The sequence below is a fragment of the Neocloeon triangulifer genome, unplaced genomic scaffold (assembly GCF_031216515.1).
Source record: "Neocloeon triangulifer isolate White Clay Creek 2 clone unplaced genomic scaffold, ASM3121651v1 ptg000013l, whole genome shotgun sequence".
Lineage (NCBI taxonomy): Eukaryota > Metazoa > Arthropoda > Insecta > Ephemeroptera > Baetidae > Neocloeon > Neocloeon triangulifer.
In genome coordinates this window covers 5,091,448-5,109,651 of record NW_026775555.1, presented here as the reverse complement: position 1 = coordinate 5,109,651, position 18,204 = coordinate 5,091,448, and the positions used below count along the sequence as shown (strand labels likewise).

The 18,204-nt window shown below is 37.5% G+C and overlaps 3 protein-coding genes across 5 annotated transcripts; 1 reads left to right on the top strand and 2 right to left on the bottom strand.

Moving 5' to 3' along the window:
- Positions 1-1,001: 1,001 nt before the first annotated feature.
- On the bottom strand, positions 1,002-9,297 carry LOC132198863 (polyamine-transporting ATPase 13A3-like). Of its 3 annotated transcripts, XM_059623129.1 has the most exons (17): positions 9,168-9,297; positions 8,939-9,104; positions 6,231-6,319; positions 5,715-5,882; positions 5,196-5,346; positions 4,977-5,136; positions 4,722-4,926; positions 4,463-4,661; positions 4,098-4,399; positions 3,840-4,040; positions 3,591-3,779; positions 3,431-3,535; positions 3,216-3,369; positions 2,922-3,164; positions 2,722-2,861; positions 2,287-2,485; positions 1,002-2,228 (listed from the first exon to the last, which is right to left on the bottom strand). In XM_059623129.1, exons 2-17 carry the CDS (start codon positions 8,985-8,987, stop codon positions 1,231-1,233), a joined length of 3,552 nt encoding a protein of 1,183 aa, XP_059479112.1. In that variant the 5' UTR covers positions 8,988-9,104; positions 9,168-9,297; the 3' UTR covers positions 1,002-1,230. The 3 variants fall into 3 exon arrangements, with proteins under 3 accessions (XP_059479112.1, XP_059479114.1, XP_059479113.1); XM_059623131.1 differs by lacking the exon at positions 9,168-9,297 and having other exon boundaries at positions 6,231-6,315; positions 8,939-9,143; XM_059623130.1 differs by lacking the exons at positions 8,939-9,104; positions 9,168-9,297 and adding an exon at positions 6,380-6,530.
- Positions 9,298-10,333: 1,036 nt separating this feature from the next.
- On the bottom strand, positions 10,334-15,061 carry LOC132198605 (delta-1-pyrroline-5-carboxylate dehydrogenase, mitochondrial). The gene is made up of 11 exons (XM_059622718.1): positions 14,891-15,061; positions 14,112-14,191; positions 13,927-14,060; positions 13,604-13,866; positions 13,374-13,545; positions 13,135-13,322; positions 12,856-13,078; positions 12,619-12,797; positions 12,375-12,563; positions 12,200-12,318; positions 10,334-12,144 (listed from the first exon to the last, which is right to left on the bottom strand). Exons 1-11 carry the CDS (start codon positions 14,932-14,934, stop codon positions 12,032-12,034), a joined length of 1,704 nt encoding a protein of 567 aa, XP_059478701.1. The 5' UTR covers positions 14,935-15,061; the 3' UTR covers positions 10,334-12,031.
- LOC132198603 (exocyst complex component 3-like) lies at positions 15,017-17,947 on the top strand. The gene is made up of 12 exons (XM_059622717.1): positions 15,017-15,172; positions 15,226-15,328; positions 15,414-15,562; positions 15,613-15,808; positions 15,864-16,118; positions 16,169-16,324; positions 16,380-16,505; positions 16,569-16,751; positions 16,813-16,985; positions 17,040-17,157; positions 17,210-17,362; positions 17,415-17,947. Exons 2-12 carry the CDS (start codon positions 15,239-15,241, stop codon positions 17,688-17,690), a joined length of 1,875 nt encoding a protein of 624 aa, XP_059478700.1. The 5' UTR covers positions 15,017-15,172; positions 15,226-15,238; the 3' UTR covers positions 17,691-17,947.
- The last annotated feature ends 257 nt before the right edge of the window (positions 17,948-18,204 follow it).

Genomic DNA, 18,204 nt, shown 5'->3' with positions numbered 1-18,204 from the left:
GGATAAAATAGCCTCAGTTGTGCTACTTGGACGAGAGACCTGTTAAAAAAGAAGAAAGGAAATTGGCTGAGGCTTGGTAAGACAATTTTTTTCTAATAAAATATAAAATGATTATTATTAAATGATTATAATTAAATATTTTAAACCAAAGGAAAGAGGGAGGAAGTGATGCAGCAGAACTTCTGCAAATGGAATGGACGCTGCAGAGGGAGCAGGAGATCAGGGAGTTGCACTTGAGTAATATTTTTTTAATAAAACTTTTTTTTTATTCATAAATTGAAATTAATTCTTATTCTTTTCAGAATCTTATGAAAGAATGAAGGAGCGATACCCAGAGCTTTACCAAGAGACAAGTTTTCTCACAGATGTTGATGACGAATCTCAAGAAGCAGATCAAAATGATGAGGTTTTTAAATCCATAAAAATAATTGATAATTTAGGCATAAAATTTTAGGAGGAGAGATGCTTGATCAAAATGCCCTGGCACAAATCGAGGCCGACGATTTTGAACAGCCACGCTCGTCGATTAGTGGAGGAAATGGAAAGTGAAAATTTTGAGGATTCCGAAGTTCCCGAATTGGAGGAAGTCACAAAAAATGTTCAGTCAGACTTTGACAAACTAGACTTGGATGAAGAGGAGGGAAATGGAACAAAGATTGAAAGTGAGGCCAGTGGAGAAAAACCAGTCTGCATCATAGAATACATTAGGGAGCTTGAGAGAGAAAAGGCTGAGAAGAAAGAACTGACCTCTGCAGGAGACGTTCCCACAGACGAAGCTGGCTTCGAAAATCTGCCAGAAGAGCTGCATTTTCCACTGGAAAGGAGGAGCGAGATCTGGGAAAATATTTTGTCTGGCAATTTCTACGAAGAAATTGAAAATTGTGAGGGCGCAACAAGCCTTGGTGAAAAACAGGATTCTGATGACGAGGATGCAAATTAAAATTGAAATGTTCCTCCTTGTCAATCTAATTTGATGGTTAATAAAAAATATGTCTTAAAAATGGTACAATATATAATTTTAGTACATCATTAGCTTAATTTACAAGAATAACAATAACTTCTGTATGAGGGATTTCTATAGATAATAGGCACAATTACAAGTAGTGTGTGCTTCTCAACTTTGGCAGCTTTAAAACCGTGTGTTTCTTGCTTATAAATGCACATTTAAGTAATATTATCAACCATAAAAATAAATTCAATAAGTTTAGGTCTGACTCAATCGACTGATTGTTAATTGTTCGTTTCTCTCAGCACCGTCATTTGAATGTGAGGCTTAGTGTCGGCATCCACAGTGTGTGGCTCCACCAACTCAACTTTAGCTGACAAAGTAGGCCATTTTTTGTCTTCATCCATCTCCTTCTTGACGGAATGGTAGATGGTGTCTCCATTGATTCTCTTGGCAGACCGCAGCTTTCTCGTCAGCATCGTTTCAATAAACAGCTCTTCAACGATGACGCTGAGCAAAAAGCCAAAGGCGCCGAGTGCGATTACGTAAAGGCGGAAGTTTAATTCGGGCGGCATCACAAGCTCGAGTAGTTTGACCATCCAATCTGCAGGCCACACAGTGATGTAGATGCACACAGCGGTCAACAGCAGAATGGAGGAGGTGAGCCAGTAGTTTGTCCAGATGCGCTCTCGGTACGGTGGCCCTTTGGAATACACAATGCTCATCTGGATGTACTGGTAAAGTGAGGCAGTAAAAACAGCGTAGTTTTCAAAGCAGCCGTAATCGCTGGAGTTGTTAGGCGCATGAGGCTTGAACCACGGCTGCTGCTGGATAAATAGGAAAATAATAATTTGCAGGAGAATGTTGAGCCCTAGTTGGAAGACGAGGGACAACATTGGTATTGCTGATATCAAATTGGTGATTGGTGGTTCCGGGGCGATGGGCCCTTTGTAGGCCATGGTGTTGCCAAAAAAGCCAACAAACGCAAGTGAAAGGAAGATGTCGATATAAAGAAATTGGAAATCGGTGAGGTTGCTATCGATCGTGTAGAGAATCATCACTGAAACAAACTGGGTCAGACTGTAGGCTGCCATGAACTTGAACACGCCGAAAGAGGTCACGATGGCGCCTCTGCCCTCCTTGATGACCATCGGAACACATGCAATATTTGCTTCTTTGTAAGTGAAAGAAGCCGCCACAGACGCTTCGGCGTCCGAAAGGGAGATTCCGACGTTAGCTGCTTTTAGAGCCCCACAGTCGTTTGCTCCGTCTCCGCACATCGCTATAAATATAAATTTTTATTTAAAAATGACCCTCTTTTAGGAGAAAATTAAACTCACCGACAAAATAGCCGAGTTCCTGCAAATGGCCCACCAGCTGCTGCTTCTGCTCAGGGCTCATCCTGGCAAACACTGTCCCTCTCACAATCAGTCTAGGAATCAGTTCTGGAAATGACTCCCGAATAATACTCCAAGTTGCGCCATTCATGGCAAACACGTAAGGCCGCAGTCGCGTTTCTCCAATTGCGACGATCGATTTCTGCCAATCAAAATTTTTTAAGTAAATTTTACATTCAACTAACAAATTATTCAAATGTTTCATTACCAGACATAATTTAAATCACTAAAACCAAGCGTTCATATTTACCATTATTATTGGAGATTTTAAAAATTTTCGAAGCCATGTATATGAAAAAGCTTGAATTTGCTATATTTTACTTTGAAATTACTCTCAAATTCTCAGTCTCAAATGCCAATATTAACACGAGTGTTTACCTGCTCATCTTGAGATGAGAAATAAATCTTAGCTGGATGATCAACCGTTGCTTCAGTGGCTTGCACATCTATTACGTGCTCACCCTCTGCTATCAGTCCACACTCCCTTGCAACACTAACCGCTGTTAAAATATTGTCGCCTGCAAGGAAAATTAAAAATTAGTCCCTGTATTAAACCGTACTAAACTTGCAAATTATACCTGTAACCATAACCATTTTAACATTAGCTCTGTGCAGTATTGCTATGTTTCCAGCTGATTCTGGTTTCAGCCTATTTTCCATGACGATCAGGCCCCCAAAAATTAGATTCTTCTCCACCTCCTCTCTGGGAAGGCGCTGAACGGCCGTGTAGCTGATATCAGTTAAAATCTTCCATCCGATAGCAATTATTCGATAGCCCTCTTTTGAGTAGTTTTTCAAATGTGCGTGGAAGTTGGAAGGAACTGAAAAATAATTGGTTTACTTTTAAATACAACTATGCAAATTTAAATTACCTGTCTCTGGAATGGATAAGGAGGAAATTTTCTCGGGCGAACCCTTACACACTACGATAAATTCTTTGTGGCCCAAAATACGAGTTATCACAGACATGCGCTGCAGACTAGACGAAAACTGAAATACCTGTAAAATGCCAACTTCTTTTTGGTCCTATTGAAAAATTAAAATGATTGTTTAAATTAGAGAAATACGAGGACAAATTTCAACTTACTACATCCTCAGATGGTGATTTTACTACAGTTGGAACAATATTGTCGTATTTGGAGGCGTCATCAATTTCTGGCTCTTCAAACTGCCACTTGCTGAACTCAAACATCTATAATAATAATAATGAATTTAAAATAAATTTGTTTAAATTTTAAGAGCTTTACTTTTAAATCCAATGGGTCTCCCATAATTTCATTGTTAATCAACGTTAGCGATTGGCAAGCAGCCATGGCCAGAGGCAGAGTTGAACTCTGTTTCAGCTCCTCGACATTGTGGCAAGGATCAGAAAATTGCCCTCCTTCTACGGGTAAAACTCCCCACATATCAAGTCCATCTTCGGTCAGAGTGCCAGTCTAGAAAATTCATCATTGTTAATAAATAGTTTTGAAATTGATTAAATTTTTTAATAATACCTTGTCGAAGCAAACACAATTGATGGTGCCAGCCACATTTATTTCCTGGGAGTTTATGCAAAATATTTTGTCCTTCTGCAGCCTTGTTTGGGCATTTAATCGCGCAACAGTCATGGCTGCTGGCAACGCAGGCGGGACAGTTATAGTCACGATGTCAAGAGCCTTGATAATAATATCAGTCACGGAGGCACCTTTTAAAGCCTGATATAAATTTTTGATTAGGTGTTGCGCAAAATGGCAAGGATTATAAACACGTACTTTGAGAATAATTGTGTAAACGAGTCCAAAACTGGCTACAAATGCAAGGAAGCCAATAAATTTGAAGAGATCACTGTCGAACTTGAAATCAACAGGCGGTGGGTATAAAATTGATCGCACCAGTTCCCCCTTGGCAGTCATAAAGCTTGTGTTGGTCACCACGGCCAGCACCATTTCACCTCCGTAGTATCTTGTTTGAATCACTTGCGTGCCGCAGAACAACGTGTGATGGGCCTTTTCATTTTTGTCCAAATCTTTGTACGTGTTGACCAGGGAAGTCTTTGTGACCGGCACACTCTCGCCTGTTTGTGCAAATCGATTGAAATAAATAAACAAAACAAGATATTGTTATTGAAAATTCTCACCAGTCAGCATACTTTCGTTGACGATGCACGTGCCTCTGAGCAAAACAGCATCACACTGCATAACACAGCCGTGCGAAGGAATAACTAACACATCTCCAGGGACGAGTTGTGTGGTCGGAATGTGCTCCGTCTTTGCATCAGGCCTCATAACTTCTGCTCGGTCCACTGAATGCACAGTACTGTGCAAATTTCTTTGATTCTGTCAAACAAAAAACTAGTCTGTAAAAAAACTTGCGGAGCGAATTCATCCAAAGCTCACTCTGTATGTTTGTATCACGTTGGACGAGATGCCGTAAATGGACATGATGATGATGGCGATTGTGTAATAATAGTAGCTCTCGAAGAACCAGACAGTCAAGGAGAAGACTTGGAAAAAGTATATGGGGTTGAGGATTTCCAGCAAAATAAGCGTTCCAATGCTCTGCAGTGGAACGTTGATCTCATTGATGCCGTAGACGATTGAGCTGAAATTTCAAATAAGCAACTAAAGGTGATGCTAAAGTACATTTATTACCGCAGCCGTTGGTGATTGCTGGACAGACCTTGCGGATTGTTTTTGACATTTTCCATCTCATCAGTTATATCAAGTCCGCAAATTGCCAAGAAAAGCTGGCTTTCGTCGTCCCAAATGAAACGTTCACGCTTAAAATTCAATAGTCGAACTGATTCAAATTCTAGACAATAAAATGTGAATAATGTTAACAATTTATGAGAATTAAAATTAAAAATTAACCTTTAAAACACCCATCGTCATAGTAAATGGGCAGTTTTTCTGCTCTCTCTGCGTTTTGGTATCTACTGTCGCTGAGCGGAACAACATCTCTAGAAGACAGAACTTCTATTCTCTTCACGTAAAAGGACTTTTTCTTTTTCTGGTACGTTTCCTGAAAACGGAAAAGGTGCCTAATGAGGGATACGGTGCAAAAATAGATTCGAATGGAAATTCAAGTGATACGCCGACCTTTGTTTCGGCAAGGGAAATTTCCAAGGGCGCGTTTTGAAATTTACATTTTTTTTTCGCTCCGCTAAGTCCGGAAGCGCCAAATTAAATGCATGCAAGGCTTTGCGATCTACCGATTTAGTGTCTCTAAAATAATAAACGCAGGAGATAAAATTCACACGGGCGTGATTTGAAATAAAAAATGACACTTTCTCTTATTGAATAATTTACGCTGTGGAGATAAAACCAAGGAGGCCGCAGGGTGTTGCAAAATAGTTATGTATTTCTTCAAGGTTGGATGGTTAAACTTACGATTATCAGGACGACGTGAGCCTTCCTTAGATGACATGTGGAATGCGTACAGACCAACATCCAGTTTGGGCACCAGTGAAACACAAGTCGCAATATGCCCAGAGTCAAGACGATGATGAGCCAAGAAATAAAAGTTTTGAACCCATTTCTCCGGTAGCCTATCACTTCCTGCAGACAATAATTAATTAATATTTTAAAATATTATTCAAGACCAAATTAATCAATAATATAAATTTGATATTTTTATCCTTCAATTTGAAAATCGAGAAGGGCCAACCAGGAAAGTTTGTCGAAATTATTTATATTGCTTAATGTTACATTGTTCATGTAACACAGGATACAGTATATAATGGGGAGCTGCATGAGTGTCTAAGTACGTAGGAAAAATAATTGAAGTGACACAAATCGTTAATAAATCCAAAGCGGCCCGTTTGTCAAGGATTAAAGAATAAATTAAGCGTGCAGACTTTAAAATGACTAATGCAATCAAAAGTAAAATATCAAAAATGATCTCACCACATCGTAATCTTCGCCCCTGCAGGTTGTCAAGTGTGCCGAAGTAGCTGGCGAAAACTGCACTTGCTGGTTTTCTGGATTGACTCTATCTGCAAAAAAAAAAAATTAGACATGTTTGATTTCGAAGTTCCCACGTTTATGCAAATTACTGCAAAATTCTTTCAAACCGATGTCGCTGGAATTCATCGCTAAAACTTAAATGTTTTGAGAGCTGAAAAAAGTGTGGACAGCTCACAAGCAAGGTTTCCTCCCGACTGTGTCTGGCTTGATGAGATTACCTCAACCTCATTGGCTAAAGTTACTTAATGTTTACTTTTTGTAATCTATACTTCATCATGCAGGTTTCAGAGTTTCAATGTCAGTTAAAATAATTTATTCGTAGTAAAGTATAAAATTAGGAAACGCTAGAAAATAACGTAAAAAAAACGCCATCAGGGACATCAAAATAATTAATTTGAAAAAAAATTCCAATTTTTATCGAGACCACCTGTATGCTGATTATCTTTCAAGGCCACGTCATTAATTAATTTCACGCGATTTTCTGGGTCAATTAAAAACTTATCTAAAAAACTCTCCGGCGTTAATAATTCTTTAAATATTTCAATATTAAATTTGCCTGCGATGAGAAATAATAGCCCAGAGAATCCTCTTAAATGCTTTGTACCCCTTTTCGCACATTGTTCCGAGAACTTGATCCTTCGATTTTTTTTCTTGACAGAAGCACGGGGAATGCAGAAATGCAATGTTCTCTGTGTGTTTTTATTCTAATCCAGTCTGGCTCATTGTCAGACGAAACCAAAAGTGGAACCTTCTGCTCGTGAGAAAAATGCGCCCGCAGCGATAAGAAGAAGTATGCCGAGGAACAAGCGCGCGGACGACGAGACTTCTTGTTGGCTTTGCCACTTATTTTTTTGCACAGGATCTCAGCTGCATATGATGAATTGACCCAATTTATTAGACGGCGCATGTGTGTTTAATTTGGGCTATTATTTAGAATGACACTGCATTCGCGGCGCTCGAATACCTTGTTAAATCGACGGTACAATGTGCGCGCTTTTGTGAGAGGTCTTGGCAGTTGGGGTTAAGGACCTCGATGGTAAATAATGGGAGACCGGCGCACATCAGGAAAAGTGGCAGATTTTACAGTTAATAAGGTCAACAGGCTCGAGATGTTTTTGCTCGACCAAGGCAACTGAACTGATTGTTCTCTTTCAACAATGAGAGCCCAATTATTTTACTGAATATCAGCGATCTCCAACATTATTTAAATTCTAGTTCAAATTTTAATAAACTTACTTATTTGCTAGTAAACTTTAAAATTAGTCTATCATTATCAATATTAATAATTTCTCCTTATAATTTTATTTTACTGCAATAAAAATTGTAATATTTTACTTCAAGAAGTTAAAATAGGGCGCCGTGTTATATTATATTTTTCAACAAATCAAAACTAATTTTTTATTTATATAAAAATAATTTTGATTTTTTTTTTATATTCGAATCTAATTTTAGTTTTAAATACAATTTTTTTTTACCAATTCAAAAACAAAAATAAAATATTTGTGGAGCTCTTTCATCTTCACAGATATGTAGCAATATTAACCAGAAGAATATTACTCTTTAATTACTTTTTATCATTTTTTACTGTGTGGAATCTTCAAGATTTAAAATTATGGCAGCGTAATTAATAATAAATAATAATATTAAGAAACAATTAAATAGTTTATTTAAAAACAACGTCTTCAATATTTTTAATGGAAGATTGTTTTCAATTTTAACCTGAGGTGTAATAACTTATTTTTGTTCTGTCAAGTCCTAAATTAGTCCAAATTATGAGCTATTATTGTTGATAGTTGTGGCTTTCGGCCAAGAAACCACCAAGAAAACTCGCTCGCCAGCCGTGTGGAAAAGAATGGCTCCGTATAATAACAATAACAAGGTCTTATCTGCAGCCTGCAATCCCCACTTTCCTCCTTTTTGCCCACACCGAAGCGCTTTTTTTCGACACACCTTAATCATGAGTAAAATTGTACTGCGCCGCGCGCCGAATTTGTTTATCACTTCGACGCGGCGCCTGCATTTATTTTATCAAGTTTATCAACTCCAGACTTTTATCACCCATCTACAAGTGTTTTTTAAAAATAAAATCCTAATAAGACGGAGTGTGAGAAATTCTAAGAAAATAAAAATATTCTATTAAGTATGAGACATCTGCTTTCTGCTTGCGTCACATTGAAAGATAAAAAGAGCTTTGTAGCTTAAATTTTATCACACTTTTTGCTACAGGATGATTTCCCCATTAGTCATGCATGCGTTGTATTTGAAACGCTAAGAAATTCAGAAATTTTAAGAAAATAAATTATTTTAAATAATTAATTAAATTTGATATAAAAAAACCTTTAATTTTAAAATTTATCATTTTTTAAATTAAATTAAAATCGAGATGGAGTGAAATTAGTTTGTAAATAAATAGATTTGTGCCGCGTAAACAATCACCCATCATATAAACGTGAAGTGAAAGTGAAAATTAAAAATACACTGCAAGGCGAATTAAATAGGTGATCACCAGAATGCAGCTTGAGCAAGGCGCATCGGACGGGGCGCGAAAAGTTTCGAAACGCAATGCTCGGCATAAGCGCCGAGAGTCACATGAGAGAGCGAGGAAGTTGTGTTTGGAAATGATAAAAAGTTGTGTGTGTTGCACTCACGGATGAACTGCTGTTCAGCTGCGTCGACGACTCGGTGACCACGCGGCATTTCGTCCTTGCTGGAAGGGTGAAGCGTCCAGCAACGACTCAGCCGAGCACCATGCGCGAGGGACGGTCGAGTCTGACCGCTGATTAATCGCCTCCTCAAGCCCTAGGACTCGACTGACTGAAGCAGAAAACAAGGAAAATGAACTTGAAAGACCCGAGAGTTGCAACGCGAGCCTCTTACCAGCGCGAGAGCGAGCGGGGCACAGAATTCATCGTTCATCAGGCAGTGGGGGAACCTCGGTGCTCACCGAACGTGAGCACCATTCGGAGCTCGGTGAGCGGTAGAAGGGGACTCGTGTTAATTCCATCATCTCGTTTTTTACATTTTTTATTACCACAAATTTTTGGACTTGTACCGCTGAACTGGAAATTTCTGGATTTATCTGAAACCTGATATATATTTTTTTTTTACTTTACAAATTTTATTTATTATTATTAAGTCGCTTACCTTTGTTACGCTTTGTTATTGTTATTATGCTCTGAAAAAAGATGTGCTGCATTATTTATAAATAATTAAATATTTTATTTATGAAAACATAATTAAATTCCGCAAAAAAAAATTATAGTTTTATTTGAACAAAAAAAAGCAATTTAACCAGTCTGCGAAAAATAAATAAATCTAATTAAAAAAAATTTAATTTTTTAGTGTGGGTGTGTGTGGATTTTTGCCATTTTTTAGAGTTGTGTCGTGTTTGCGTTGTTTAGTGGATTCCAGTTTCCGTTTGTTTTTTTCAAAATAAATTTTAACAGGGATTACTGGATTCAGAAACTGAGCGAGAAAACCAATGCTCAGAAAATGAATTAAAATGATAAACTTTCAACTTTTATTTTCAAATCTTAATTCTTTTTCAAACAGATTAAGACTTCTGTTGAAAAAAAAAAATAAAAATAACGAAAATAAAATTATGGATTTTCCATGGTAATGTTCATTGTTGTCTATGACTTGATTTTGAATTTTAAATGAAAAATTTATTTTTTGGAAACAGAAATCCTAATCTGATTTGAAAATAATTAAAATTTTCAATTAAATATTAAAATTTTGACATTCTTTTTTGTTCTCCAAGCAGTGGTTTTCTCGCCAACAATAAGTTTCTGAATGTATGTTAAAAATTGCTTTAAAAAATACTTTGCCAGAAAGAAAAAAATAAAATTGTTATCTTTTAAATAGAATTGATTATGTTTGATTGAATTAAATGATTAAAAAAAAGGAATTTTGTTTTTGTTGAAATAAATTAAATTACAATTAATTAAACAAATACATTTTTTTTAAATTTATTATAAAAAGGTCTGAAATTTCAGGTCAACGCTTCATCTCGTAATGCTTAAAAAAACACGGCAAAAAAATATTTACCTAGCCACAATGGCAAAAATATTGCGTATCATCTCTTATAATAGGCCTCCGGCGCAGGGGAAAATATTGTCGTAGAGTAGGTGACATGTTTATATTGGAAGTCAATTGGCGTGACTTGCTTTTTGTGCGTCACGAAGAGCAAAATTTCCCTAATGGACAAGTTTAGAAATATTGAATTTTGGCAAGTGAGACTGCCCTCGAGGGGGAAACCAACCAGAAATCAATATGACCCCTGAGAAATAGATGGAATTTAAGTGGTTGGAGATCCTGGCCGGACGCAAATTGATCAAAATGATTGTGAGAATTAAAAAAGGTGAATTCCGTTCGGCCACTGGGCCAGGGATACGCAAACAAACGCAGGATGTGCAATTCAATTGTAAAGCGAAGGAAATTTGCGTCATCATTAATGCAAAAAATACTTGGCACCTGAAATTTCATGACCTTCAGCAGCTAAAAATTACTTCCGAAAAAAATAGGAACGAGATTCTGAATTAAACTCGTGTTGATTTTACAATTTGCTGGTTCATCTTTATGAGTTCATACCGTACAATGTTAGATAAAGTTTTCCTTTTCTAATATTAATATTATTACACATTAATGATTTGACTGTTACTCGACATGTTGTTCTTAATTTTGAAATATATGCAACATACAATCAACATATCACAATGAACAAATACATTTCTTCAATAATCAAGTGAACGGATGGTTTTCAAATTTTGCGTTACTTTCCACAAAAAGTAGAAGACTTTTGTGACTTTCGGAAAGGTGAAGAAGTGACAAATGTTTTTAAGAATGCAAATCAAATGAGTAAATGCATGCCATCCGTCAATTGATATAAACTTTTAATAAAAAATACAATAATAATCCCGCGTACGATTTGATTCAAGAAAAGGGATATGGGTACATACGTTATTGTTCTTTTCGTAACACTGGGAATACTTTTGCAGTACTACTAAGTAAGGCAAACATTACACAACTGTAATACCATTATTAGTAATACTTCATATTGTCATCATCATTTTTGTCAAGATGCTACATTCAGCACTTTTTCGCTTCACACCAATGATGGTGTCGGAAGTTGGTTTTCGTGCCCTAATTAAGACTCGTCGTCATGCAAAAATAGCCAATTTCAAATTAGCAAAGAACATAGTGTTGTAGTTGTTTTTATTTTTGCAAGAATTTCTTCATTTTGAGGCAAGAATCAAGATTTGTTTTTAAATAAAATGCAATAAGAGTAGAAAAATAAGAGTAAACTTTTGTACAAGAAATTTAAAAAAAATGCACTCGGCCAAGACCTGAGGCAAATTAAAAGCACATAATACACCTAGCTAAATCAATAATCACAAGTTATTACTTTTCAAAGGTAAGTACTCTTGAGTAATACTGCACGGCTGGCAAGAATTTTAAGTAAGTACTTCCAGCACCAAAATATACTTCGATTGAACAAATGTGTGACCAAATATGTTCCACTCAATAATATGCAATTTTGCATCGCACTGAGTACCTAACAACTGATTATTTGGGTTTATGCAAGGGATTTCTACGCAACACTGCAATCGTGGTACATTTTCTCAAATGGCACAACCTAGCAACAAATTCCTTAATGGTCGTTTGATGTTATGCACCGATTTTCGTTGTGCAAAAAACAGGGAGGAGAGGGCAAGAATGAATGCAATCGGTAGAGCGGAGATTTAGTCCATGTAAGGGTATCTCCATTCTGTCAAAGGAACGAAGGTCTCCTTTACGGACTGAGGCGAGGCCCAGCGCAAGACGTAATGGGGACCTCCGGCTTTGTCATTTGTTCCTGAGAAATTTGGATTCATTGAAATTGGATTGGAAATGATGAAAGTTGTACTCACCAGAGAGACGACCTCCTCCAAACGGTTGCTGACCAACAACGGAGCCTGTTGATTTGTCGTTTATGTAGAAGTTTCCAGCTGTGTATTTGTAGTCATCAATGGCAGATTTCAAGAAATTTCTGTGAATTTTACAATAAGCATTTAACAAATCCAAATAACTTTGCTTTCAACTCACTCGTCTTGAGCAAAAATAGCTCCAGTCAGTGCATAAGGTGCCGTTTCGCTGACAAGCTCCAACATCGAATCAACTTTTTTATCCGGGTAAACGTAAATGGAGAGAACAGGGCCGAAAATTTCTTCGCTCATGATGCGGTGCTTGGGATCATTTGTCTGTATGATCGTAGGCTGAACAAAGTAACCAACGCTGAAAGTAAAAATATATCAGTCTCTTGTAATTAAACTGAAACATCGTTTCTAACCTGTCATCATATTGTCCGCCACCTAAGATATTGAGAGCTGAGGAGTTCTTTGCTTTGTCAATGTAGCTTTTGATTCGATTGAAAGCCTTTTCGTCAATGACGGCAGACATGAACGAGTCAAATTCAGTCACGGGTCCTACCTTCAACTTGTCTCTTAATGCGAGAAGCCCCTCCTTAATCTATAGCAAAGATGAATAAACAAAATAAACAAATATGTAAAAAATTAACAGAGTTTACCTGTGGCCAGAGAGATTCTGGAACATACATCCTGGAGCAAGCTGAGCATTTTTGCCCGCAATATTCAAAGGCAGATCGAATCGTGCCCATGACGACCGACTCGACATGAGCTGAAGGATGAATAAAGTGGTAATTCTTTCCTCCGCACTCGCCAATCAGTCTGGGGAAGTTTTTATACGAGTTGATGTTCTTTCCAACTTGAGCCCACAATCGGTTGAATGTTCTACAGTTATTTAAAAATTAAGGAAGATAAAAAAATTGATGTCCAAATTAAATTACGGGACAGATCCTGTGAAGTTGATGCCAGCAAGCTGAGGAGACGCAGTGATCGTATCGCCAAAAACTGGTCCGTCGGCAGGGACAAAGTTGACCACACCAGCAGGAACGCCAGCCTCTCTACAAATTTTGTAGATGACGTAGTTGGACAACACAGCTGTGTCCGACGGCTTCCACACCACTCCATTACCCTGGTGTAAAAACTAATTTTTCAGAGTGTCTTGAAATTATTATCAACTCACCATCAGAGCAGGCGTGTAGGCAAGATTGCCACCGATGGCCGTGAAGTTGAATGGAGCGACAGCCGCCACAAAACCTTCAATGCCTCGATATCGCATTGAATTTTTGGTCACCTTGGAGTCTTCGCTTATAGGTTGATATTTCAACAGTTCCTTAGCAAAATACGCATTAAATCTAGAAATTAAAAAAAAAATGTTAATTTTGTGCTTAAATTAACAGTTTAAAAGTGTACCGGAAGAAATCTATCAATTCTGCAGCAGAATCGATTTCTGCCTGCACTGCAGTCTTTCCTTGGCCCAACATGGTTGCTGCGTTCAGCTCCATGCGGTACTTTCCAGCCATCAAGTCGGCAGCCTTATTCCAAATAGAAAGACGTTCGTCCAGAGGTGTTCGGTCCCAACGCTTTTGGGCGTCAGTCGCAACATTGATGGCTTTCTTCACCTCCTCTTTTGATGCATGGTAAAACTTTGCAATGTTCTTTTTGTGGTCGTGGGGCTAAAAATGATACTTTGGCAATTAATATTTCTCGCTCTTTTGTTTTTTTAAATATCATACCATGACTTGGTACTGGATATCTGAGTTTTTAATTTCCTTGTCGCCAATGATAATCGGAACATCTTGACACTGAGAAGAGAGCTTGTCAAGAGCTGCCTGCAGCTCTTTGCGCTCCTTACTCCCTTTGAGATATCCTACACAATTTGATAAATAGAGAGAAATTATGTTTGATGCAGTTTTCCTACCTAAAATGGGCTCGTTTTGTACTCCGAAATCCTCGACCTTAGGTATGTTGACAACAGAGCCAACAGATCGCTTGGACACCCTGAAAACAAGTTGTTTTAGTCACTTGTGGGCAATCACATTAAGCAGCTAATTACTCATGTAAAACATAGAAAACAAAATGTGTCTCAAATGTTCTGGAAGTGTTAAAAGTTAAGTACAGGTTATAATCAAACTAAAGTCAATAATTTTAACTGATTAAAATTGAGATAAAAAAAATTTTAGAGTTTTTACAAGAAAAATCTATATATTCAAGGTGGTAACAAAAGTTTTTTTTTCTTGGAAGTGGTCCAAAGAGCAAGCGCCTACAGTGTCTGAAGAGAAATATATTAACAGACCAGTTTTGCAACTTGTTAATATAAAACCAAGATGTTGAATCTGATGACAGTTTCAACCTTGAATGATGCACACGTTGAAAGGAAAACAATTTGAAATAAACAAAAGCGAAAAAAAATTGCAACGTTACTCCGTATAAATAAAAAATAAAAATATGTAAATAGTTTACAACACGGATTTTTTTTTGCTAAATATGGAATTGATTGAAGCGTAAAATATAAGTGTATTGACATGCAAAATGGGGTGAAAAAGGAAAAGTATTTTGCAGTGTCGTCTGTCGTAACACGACCTACCGATCGCATTGTATTACACAAACAACATAATCAGCTGTGAAAGAAATGTCGACTAAATCACTAGGCCAATTTCTTAGCAGGGAATTCTCTGATAAAAACAGCAAATTCTTCACCTGACGATGTGACTGACGAGGGAAAGGTTTGCGTGCTTCAACATGATTGCTTCGAACTGCTATCCGGAGATGCTGATCGTGTCTTTGTCTACTAGATTCGATGTCAAAATTCCTAAAATTGCGGCTCGGCCTCCATTCACCTGGCGTATTCCCTTCTTCTGCTGACTGCTGTGCTGTGCTGCCAAGTGGCTTGGTTGTGTACTTAATTAAAAGGAAACGCCCACTTGGAAAACACCCCTCCGCAGAAAATGTCAACATAAGAAAATTGTAGAGCGGAAAAATGTATTTCAAGTAAATTAACACTCGTCAATTTCTCTAATTTAGTGTGTTTGCAGTTTTTTTAGTAAGATGGATTTTGACAATTTGGAAATAAAGGCAAAGGAAGATGCTAAAAAGAGGGTTCAACAGCTCCTTCAGCGAGTTGATCAGCTGGAAAAGGTTTGCAAATTATCTTTTGGAGCTTGATAAATAATGTTTTGATTTTTATTTTTATGCATAAATTTTTAAAATTTTTTTTTTGCAGGTTGATCAATATAAGCGTAGGGTTGAGCGGAAGAAGGCCTCTGTAGAATCAATGCTAAAAACGGCTATGCAGAGTCAACTTGATGGTGTTCGTGTCGGACTGAACCAGTTGCAGGTGTCATTGAAGGATGTCCAAGAAATTAAGCAAAAGTATTAAGAGTCAAATTATTTTAAAACGATCTATTCTAATACAACTTTAGCTTGGAAGTTTTGGAGGATTTTTTCACGAGTGTGCCAGATTTGAGTTTGAGGCTGCAAGATGTGAGAGAGGAAAACATGAGACATTCCCAGTATGTGACGGCCATGGAGAACCTGAAGCATATTTTTACTGTTCCTGAAAGCGTTGAAAGAACTAAGCAGTGGATCAGCGAAGGAAAGCTTCTTCACGCTCACCAAGTAATAAATTCCACTCTTTTTCTTATTTGCAATTTTAAGTGGTGATGTTTTTCAGAGCCTTGCCGATTTGGAGAATTCACGCGATGATTTGCTCTTCGAGCTCCACAAACTTCCCAACCAAGCACCTGCTGATACTATCATGCTCAAGGAATACTTTGAAGATGTCAACGAGCTCTCCAAATACTTCGCCAAGCAAATCAAATTGATCCTCGGCCGCACTCTAAATACGGTCAGAAAAGAGCCAACTGTGATTGTCACTGCGCTGAGGATAATTGAGAGGGAGGAAAAAGCTGACGCTGAAGCCCAAGAGGTACAATTCAAATTATTATAATTAAATCTTCATTAACAAAAATCTTGTAGCGTTTCCAGCGTAGTGGTTTTATGCCTCCTGGACGCCCTAAAAAGTGGAAACAGATGTCGATGGATGTTTTGGCTGTTGGTGCTGCACAGAGAATTGAAGGAACACAAACAGATGAACGCTCCGACAACAAAATGTGGCTTGTACGACACTTAGAGGTAAAATTTTATTGTCGAGTGGCCATAATAATAATATGTTTTCTCAACGTTGTAGTTAACCCGACTCCTGATTTCTGAAGATTTGCAAGTTGTCAAGGACCTTTGTGTGCCTTGCTTTCCTCCACATTATGATGTTTTAAATATGTTTGTAAAAATGTACCACGACTCGTTATCACGCCACGTAAGTTGCCTCAAAATAATTGAATAAAATTTTTATTTATAATTGTTGGTCCAAATCAATTAGCTGATGGACTTGATACATGCTGGTTTGGTCGGGAATGAGTATGTGACTCTTCTCTCTTGGATTAAGAACACTTACAACGGTTCTGATCTTATGATGAACCCTGAACTGAACATAAATACTTCTTCGTTGGGACCTCTTCTATCAAGTGAGAAGGTCGTAGAGTTGGAGGACCAGTACTTGAAGGTAAGAGCGATTTAAAACATAAATCTATATAATCATTGAAAATTAATTTCAAAATTTAAAGAATATGGAAATGAACTACTCCGAGTGGATGTACAAGACTCTGGAAACGGAGAAGCAAGATTGGATGAAAGAATCACAGCCTGATACGGATGATCAAGAATACTATCACACCGTGGCTCCAGTCATAATTTTCCAAATGATTGAACAGAATCTGCAAGTTACAAACACAATAAGGTTTATTAAATAAACAAAAAGTTTCAACCTTAATGAAATGTGGTATATTTTTAGCCACGATCTAACGTTCAAGGCGCTCTTGCTGAGCATCGGGCAAGTTGCCCAATATGGCAATCTTTATAGAGAAGCCATCTTTCAATACAAAGTCAGTCACTTTGAAGATAGAAAATTGGTAAGGATATCTATTTTGATATTTTAGTCACTTTTTAATGAATTTATCACAGAACCCATATTTCACAACTTACATGATTAAAATTGTCAACAACTGTCTTCAATTCGAAGAGCTAGCAAACCAAACAAAAATGCATTACTGGAAGCCAGGCATTCATGATATCATGGCTGGCCAAAGATTTGAGACTTTGAGGATGACGTTCCAGGTAATACTCACCCTAAAATGAAAATAGAGACTTATGATTGCTTTTTTTTTAGAATTTGCGAACTGAGTCAGCTCGTTACTTATTAGAAGAGGCATTGTTAGATTTGGAGCTTCATTTTCAAGAATTTGTTACTGCAAAGTGGGTGGGAAGTAGTTCGGCGGTCGACACAATTTGTGTCACTCTGGATGACTACATTAGCGATTACAGGCACTTGCGGCCAGAAAATTTTGATTTGGTCATTACTGAGTGCATCAACACTGTTGCCAAAAAATATATCACAGCAATGCTGCAAAAGAAGATGGCCTTCAAAACTAGTGACGATCGATGAGAGGGTGCTAACCAGATAATTAATGAGGCAAATAAACTACAGGCATTTTTCTTAAAAGTTGCTCATGATATGGCTCATGAAAATACTTGTTTGGAAGCCATCAACTCACTTGCCGAGGTGCTGAAAAATGAAGACTCGGAAATGCTCTCCTTGGACCTGCATGCACTGGTTGAAAAGTATCCTGATGTCACTACAGAGCACTTGATCCAGTTGTTACTTTTGCGCGGAGACGTATCGAAATCAGAGGCTAGAGAAATGGCAAGTTTTGCGCTTTCAAAGTCAAATACACGATTTGAAAGAAAGAAGATAATTTTGATTATTTGTGATTTTTAGTGAAAGCCAAACTCAACCGTCTCCAATTGGAGACGCTTTAAAGCACCTGCAAGGCAAGCGCTGTGAAAGTATTTTTTGGTCACAATACATTCCATCCTTTGCAATGGAAAATCAACTCCACTGTACTAGAGGTTTCTTCAACATCTTTTTATAATTAAAACGAAAACGAATACTTATTATA